This window comes from Megalobrama amblycephala, linkage group LG10, assembly GCF_018812025.1.
Source record: "Megalobrama amblycephala isolate DHTTF-2021 linkage group LG10, ASM1881202v1, whole genome shotgun sequence".
Taxonomy (NCBI): domain Eukaryota; kingdom Metazoa; phylum Chordata; class Actinopteri; order Cypriniformes; family Xenocyprididae; genus Megalobrama; species Megalobrama amblycephala.
In genome coordinates, this window is record NC_063053.1 from 37,489,728 (window position 1) to 37,497,742 (window position 8,015).

Here is an 8,015-nt window from a genome sequence, read left to right on the forward strand (position 1 = left end):
CACTTTTCACAATTAAGCGATCATGACAGCTGTTATTATAATGAGTTCTGATGTGACATCACTCTCACAGCGAACGACCGGCACACCGACTGGATCAATATCCCAACATCCCTGTGTTCAGAAGACAGTCTCGGGATACAGTCGCGTTTCCAGACCACAGAGAGCTAACTGAGCGACACCTGCACTGCTGCGCGCAGACGCCCGCGCCGCTGACACGAGCTGAACAATCCTGCGCTTGTGTGTGTGTGTGTGTGTGTGTGTGTGTGTGTGTGTGTGTGTGTGTGTGTGTGTGTGTGTGTGTGTGTGTGTGTGTGTGTGCGCAGCAGCTGAACATATCACGCACACACCAATCCATCAGTGAACACACACACACACACACACACACACACACACACTGTGTCATTCACTGAAGCTGGTGAACTCTTCATGTCTTGAACACAGTAAACACAGTCATTAAAACGCTGCATGATGAAGATCTGAGGAGGACGCTGATGTTTAGCAGTAATTCTGATGGACACTGAACCGGTCAGAGCTGAAGCTGGAACACTGTCTCCACCAATCAGAAGCTAGAAACTGTGCAGTTAGTGACTAAACAGCTAGTTGTGATCCTCAAATCTGATTGGCTGCACTGTTTGTGTCACAGACTTATTGAACTGTTGCATAAAATCAATATGACATTCATAACCACAAACTTCAGTCATGTGACCATCTACGGCCTAATAACAGTTGTGATGATCCTGTGAGTGATATAATTCAAATATAACATGATTCAGCATTATAATGGACCCTCCTATAACAGCTGACTGATTTATATGACATTATATATGTATGTAATATATGCGTATATACACACATATATATTTATGAGACAAAGCACAGTGGTGTAAATGAGGATTTTCCAGATCTTTCCTCATCGATCAGTTTTACTCACATCTGAATCATGATGTCGTTCAGATACACTCCGTCCACTAGAGTCATGAAGTCCGTCAGAGGAGATCCATCAGAGATGAGCTGAGAGACCGTCTTCACCTGCAAACACACACACACATGAACGCGCCGCACACACACACACACACACACACACACACACGATGATCTGATCTGAGGACGCGCGCTCACCCAGCACACCAGAGCAGACTGCAGAAAATCCTCCAACAAAGGCGTGAAAACTTCCTCCATCGTGTCCGTCGGGTGTGGATCAGATCTGGGCAGGAGTGTGTTCAATGCGCGCTCATTCTGCAGCGGGAATGCGGGAGAATCCTGCTGTTCCCAGCCCAATCCAGCCGGACACACTGAGGCGATCCTCGCGATTATTCTCCGCCAGATGACCGCGGCGCGATCCCTCCCTTCATCCCGAGTGAGAAGCCGTTGTTTTCCGTTAGATTCGGCGTGACGTGTCGAGCTTCCAACGGGAAATGCGCGGCGGCGCGTCGAGCGCGTGTGTGTGTGTGTCGGGCACGGGCGTGTGCGACTGAAACAAAGCGCCGCCTGTACTACAGCAAACACACTAACGAGGGCACTGATTTACTGCCCACTTCCGCCGCACATTGAGGATGACTGTGTGCATTCAGCTTTATCTCTGTGTTTTCCTCTGCTGTACACTCAGTAAATAACAATAAACTGAAGGTGAAGACACCGCCCTACTGCAGACCGCGCTATACACTACAGTATGCGAAGTGCCCTGTCCAGTCAGCATCTCAGACATGAACACTGCGTGTCTATATCTCCCTCATTCACACAGTACTGTATGCGCAGAACAGCAGATATCACACACACTGCTCACTACTGTCCTGAGAGTAGTATGATAGCGTGCCATTGCGAACACGCCCACTGTGTGCTGCTGCTCCCTTAGTAGGCAACATCCGGAGGGAGGAAGTGTCTGGAAACACTCACTGACTGCGATTGAGACACAGACTCGAGATGAGAAATAATGAACCGTTATAACCCGACACACAGTGTACACTAGCCTGCAGAGCACTATGAAGTACACAAGTCACAGTGAAGAAAGGACAGAAATAACAGCAGTATATCATGATAAAACAAAAGAGATTCATTGATAATGAGTTCATAGAAACAATGTGAAGATCTTAATTGTCAAATAAATCATTAGTGACATCTCGTGGCTTCAGGACAGGTCAAATAACTGCTTCACATGATTATCATTCCCGACACACAAAAAAGCTTTTGTAAATCATAATTATGTCACAAAAAGTACAAATTATGACACATTTATGAAATTAAACAATTATGACAAAAAAAATTGAAATGATGACATACTAAGTAATTTATGAAATTAAAAATGTGAAATTATGACGTTTAAAGTCAAAATTAGGACATACTAGGTCATGTTTATGAAATGAAAAATCGAAATTATGACAAAACGTCGAAATTATGATGTAAAAAGTAAATTATGACATACCAAGACAAAATTATGACATACTAAGTCATATTTATTAAATGAAAAATCAAAATTGACAAAAAGTCACAATTATGACATAAAAAGACAAAATTATGACATACTAAGTCATATTTATTAAATGAAAAATCAAAATTGACAAAAAGTCACAATTATGACATAAAAAGACAAAATTATACCATCATATTTATGATATGAAAAATTACAATTATGATAAAAAGTAGAAATTATGATATAGTCAGAATTATGACATAAAAAGCCAAAATTATGACAAACTGTCATATTGATGTTATGAAAAATCAAAATTATGATAAAAAAAAAAAGTTACAATTATGGTGTAGTCAAAATTATGACATAAAAAACCAAAATTATGACAAACCATCATATATATGATAATGAAAAATCAAAATGATGACAAAAAGTCGAAATTATGATGTAAAAAGCCAAAATTATGTCGTATATGAAAAATTTAAATTGACAAAAAGTCGAAATAATGATTTAAACATCATAATTATGACATAAAAAGTCACAATTATGACATACTAAGTAGAAATCTCAGAGCCTTCAGATGATGTTCTTCAGTATGATGGTGATGTTAAGAAGAAACTTCAGTCACACAGAGGTTAACCCTAACTAGAGTCTCGTCTCTTAAGACTCTGGTGATTTCACAGCAAGTGTTATAAGAATATTAACACTGATAGAGATATTGTTTTTGATTTCTCATTTTAAGAAACAATGATTATAAAGAGATAACAAGGTGTTAAATGTGACGGTGTAATTTCACATGAACTCTTATGATGACAATAACAGAAAAACTAATGATCTTTATAAGTAATAATATCAAATCTTACATTGTAATAATGGTGTAAAGCTCTTGCTGGGTATAATCATCATTTCTGCAGAATCATCTGAGATACTCGTGTGTCTCATGGGTTTGTGCTTCATTATAAAGATAATGAACTTTCTCTCATGTTCATCTGGTGTCTGTAGAGATGATCTGGAGATGTTCAGAGGTGTCCACAGACTCGTGGCAGATGGTTGGGGCGGTCAGCACCTGTCGCTCTGCAGTTGTTCAGGTTCTGCTGATGCAGTGAAGAGCAGACGACACACGGCCACAGACGCAGGATCAGCACTGAGAAACATCCTTCACACACTCAGCCTGATCACACCAGATATAATATAATTCATATAATAATACCGGAGGAGGCAGTTTCAGGACCCGAGAATGATTTACTGTTTTTATTATTTACATTTAATTGATGTATTCTCCTAATTCAAAACATAACTGTTGGTGACCCTCTTTAGCCTCGTTAGTTTCAATATGAGCCCCTATTCTGGTTTTCAATGCAGTTTTCTTTAAAAGAAAGACCTAATTTTTCAACACTGAAGTAAGTTATTGTCTGTGTGTGTGTGCGAGACTTCAGTTTAGCCATGTGTTTATGATTACGATAATAAAATAATATGAAAATAAAAACTAGTTTACATCATCAAGCACCATAGTCAACTGTTTTTGAAAATGGCCGTGCTGCACTTGTGTTAAAAATAGTGTGGAAAGATAATAAAGATGATCATTTCTGTGGGTCTGTTTGTTTCAGGTTTGAATCCGGTCTCCTGATTGGCTAGGTGGCGCTGTCACAAAAAAATAGGGTGCTAGAAATGGAGAGGCTGCTCACTGCAGAGCCAATGGGAGGAGCTAATGCCCCTCCCCTTTGGGTATAATGGGTGGAGCTTGGAGGTCCAGTCACCCCCTAACCCTAAGCTCCACCCATTACATGCAGAGAGGTGGAGCTAAAAGAGGTCAAGCTCCACCCATTACATGCAGAGAGGTGGAGCTGAAAGAGGTCAAGGCTCCACCCATTACATTCAGAGAGGTGGAGCTGAAAGAGGTCAAGGCTCCACCCATTACACACAGAGAGGTGGAGCTAAAAGAGGTCAAGCTCCACCCATTACACACAGAGGTGTAGCTAAAAGAGGTCAAGCTCCACCGATTACATGCAGAGAGGTGGAGCTGAAAGAGGTCAAGGCTCCACCCATTACATTCAGAGAGGTGGAGCTGAAAGAGGTCAAGGCTCCACCCATTACACACAGAGAGGTGGAGCTAAAAGAGGTCAAGCTCCACCCATTACACACAGAGGTGTAGCTAAAAGAGGTCAAGCTCCACCCATTACATGCAGAGAGGTGGAGCTGAAAGAGGTCAAGGCTCCACCCATTACATTCAGAGAGGTGGAGCTGAAAGAGGTCAAGGCTCCACCCATTACATTCAGAGAGGTGGAGCTGAAAGAGGTCAAGGCTCCACCCATTACACGCAGAGAGGTGGAGCTGAAAGAGGTCAAGGCTCCACCCATTACACGCAGAGAGGTGGAGCTGAAAGAGGTCAAGGCTCCACCCATTACACACAGAAAGGTGGAGCTAAAAGAGGTCAAGGCTCCACCCATTACATTCAGAGAGGTGGAGCTGAAAGAGGTCAAGGCTCCACCCATTACATGCAGAGAGGTGGAGCTGAAAGAGGTCAAGGCTCCACCCATTACATGCAGAGAGGTGGAGCTGAAAGAGGTCAAGGCTCCACCCATTACACACAGAAAGGTGGAGCTAAAAGAGGTCAAGGCTCCACCCATTACATGCAGAGAGGTGGAGCTGAAAGAGGTCAAGGCTCCACCCATTACATTCAGAGAGGTGGAGCTGAAAGAGGTCAAGGCTCCACCCATTACTCACAGAGAGGTGGAGCTGAAAGAGGTCAAGGCTCCACCCATTACATTCAGAGAGGTGGAGCTGAAAGAGGTCAAGGCTCCACCCATTACACGCAGAGAGGTGGAGCTGAAAGAGGTCAAGGCTCCACCCATTACATTCAGAGAGGTGGAGCTGAAAGAGGTCAAGGCTCCACCCATTACACGCAGAGAGGTGGAGCTGAAAGAGGTCAAGGCTCCACCCATTACACACAGAAAGGTGGAGCTAAAAGAGGTCAAGGCTCCACCCATTACACACAGAAAGGTGGAGCTGAAAGAGGTCAAGGCTCCACCCATTACACACAGAAAGGTGGAGCTAAAAGAGGTCAAGGCTCCACCCATTACATTCAGAGAGGTGGAGCTGAAAGAGGTCAAGGCTCCACCCATTACACACAGAAAGGTGGAGCTAAAAGAGGTCAAGGCTCCACCCATTACACACAGAAAGGTGGAGCTAAAAGAGGTCAAGGCTCCACCCATTACATTCAGAGAGGTGGAGCTAAAAGAGGTCAAGGCTCCACCCATTACATTCAGAGAGGTGGAGCTGAAAGAGGTCAAGGCTCCACCCATTACACACAGAAAGGTGGAGCTAAAAGAGGTCAAGGCTCCACCCATTACACGCAGAGAGGTGGAGCTGAAAGAGGTCAAGGCTCCACCCATTACATTCAGAGAGGTGGAGCTGAAAGAGGTCAAGGCTCCACCCATTACACGCAGAGAGGTGGAGCTGAAAGAGGTCAAGGCTCCACCCATTACATTCAGAGAGGTGGAGCTGAAAGAGGTCAAGGCTCCACCCATTACACGCAGAGAGGTGGAGCTGAAAGAGGTCAAGGCTCCACCCATTACACACAGAAAGGTGGAGCTAAAAGAGGTCAAGGCTCCACCCATTACACACAGAAAGGTGGAGCTGAAAGAGGTCAAGGCTCCACCCATTACACACAGAAAGGTGGAGCTAAAAGAGGTCAAGGCTCCACCCATTACATTCAGAGAGGTGGAGCTGAAAGAGGTCAAGGCTCCACCCATTACACACAGAAAGGTGGAGCTAAAAGAGGTCAAGGCTCCACCCATTACACACAGAAAGGTGGAGCTAAAAGAGGTCAAGGCTCCACCCATTACATTCAGAGAGGTGGAGCTAAAAGAGGTCAAGGTTCCACCCATTACATTCAGAGAGGTGGAGCTAAAAGAGGTCAAGGCTCCACCCATTACATTCAGAGAGGTGGAGCTGAAAGAGGTCAAGCTCCACCCATTACACACAGAGAGGGAAAAGGTGGAAACAGCAGCTTGTCTACACTGGACACGAGCAGCGACGCGGCGACACAGAAGCGTCATGAACAGGGTTGAGAAACACTGATAGAGCAGCAGCTCCTCCCTGTGGCTGTCTGCTGTAATCACACTCAGAACCCCCTTCTGTGGAGCCCATAATGTTTCCCACTGCCCTGAGATGAGGAGTGAGAGCTGTTTAACTCTTTCCCCGTCAGCGTTTTCATTCTAGCTTAATAGATTATTTTTTAGTATTAACATTTGAATGTGGGTAAGTTGGGTTACGGCAACATTTTTATAAGCAAAAAGCTGAGAAAATCATGTTTTTGTCAAATGCTTTCATCCACTCGTTCTGGCTTACGTGGATCATCTTCACTTGTGTTTGGATCCAGAGATGCAGTACTCTTTCAGAAGATGCGTAACAGCGCCCCCTACCGTATAACAGAGAAAACTTTTGCTGGAAAAATAGTTAAAAAGCTGTGGCTGCTTTTCTTCTGAAGACATCTGCAGTCTGCATCAGCTCGGGTCACATGGTCCTCATCAGATGGGTTAGCAGATTTACATGAACAGTCTGAAGCTGCAGTCACGTAATCATGATCCAAAACTTTTAGTGTGATTACACAGGAGCTGCTTCATCAAGCTTGTGATGCAGAACAGGACACAGAACAAGAATCTGAGGAAGATCACTGGCCTCTTAAACAGAATTAGCCGGCTTTACAGGCAGCAGAGTTCTGTCACTTCCTGCTTCAGTGAGAGAGAAAGAGTGAAGGACATCATGAGGGAACCATCTGATAAAACCACATCACAGTCTTCAGGAAAACATCAACAAATGTACATGCACATCCATCCAAGTCATCAGGTTTGAGAGGAACATCCATGATGATCCACAACTATGATGATATTTTCAGATTTGAGATGAATTTGATGAAAAGGAATGCTAAAATGCCTTTACCTGTTGTGGTTTCATGGGACAATCGTGTCATGCAGATCAAGATCAAGGACTGAGCTGCACTTGTATCTCCCAGAATGTGACCTGCACACTTTCTCTTCACTCCTGGAGCGTATACTCACCGCAGGGTTTCTCTCAGGCCTGAGCGTGACCTGACCTGTGTGAGGCGTTCACACTGCGCCCACAGACAACACAATCACCAGATTACAGCACTTCTCAGACTTCACGTCAATGTTCAGTCGGTGAAACCAGCGCTGACTGGGAACACTGACCTGACGCAGCGTCCGGTTCGGATCTGTCCTTCAGAGGTCACTGCTCGACACCTTCCCTTCTCTTGAGCGGAGGATCAGGTGTGTATTCTCCATCTGTACACTAGCAGGACTACAGCCAGGTCTTCATTTGGGTTTTCCTCATTCAGTTTAAGCCCCAGAGCAGCACTAAACTCTTTTACCGGGCTCGTGAAATATCGCCGTGACCCATTAAAATATTTTTGATAAATCCTCGTCTGACCATCTAGATTAGCGTACACTGAATCATTTCCCCTGATGATACTTCAGCAATCATATTGTGTTTCCAGCTGTTTAGAGTCAGAACTAGACACTGCGAATCAATCTTTCATTTGGTCTAATTTAATCAGATTTGCATAATGCCAGTCTCTGGTCTTCATTGGCTG

The 8,015-nt window shown here is 44.1% G+C and overlaps 1 protein-coding gene across 6 annotated transcripts in view; it reads right to left on the bottom strand.

Moving 5' to 3' along the window:
* ccdc88ab (coiled-coil domain containing 88Ab) overlaps positions 1 to 1,801 on the bottom strand; it is a 50,151-nt gene extending 48,350 nt beyond the window's left edge. For all 6 annotated transcript variants that reach the window (XM_048206010.1, XM_048206008.1, XM_048206007.1 and 3 more), the window contains exons 1-2: positions 1,120 to 1,801; positions 932 to 1,029 (exon numbers count right to left, since the gene is read on the bottom strand). In XM_048206010.1, coding sequence (XP_048061967.1) covers positions 932 to 1,029; positions 1,120 to 1,179 — 158 coding nt within the window. In that variant the 5' untranslated portion in view covers positions 1,180 to 1,801. The remainder of the gene's footprint in view (positions 1 to 931; positions 1,030 to 1,119) is intronic.
* Between the last annotated feature and the right edge of the window lie 6,214 nt (positions 1,802 to 8,015).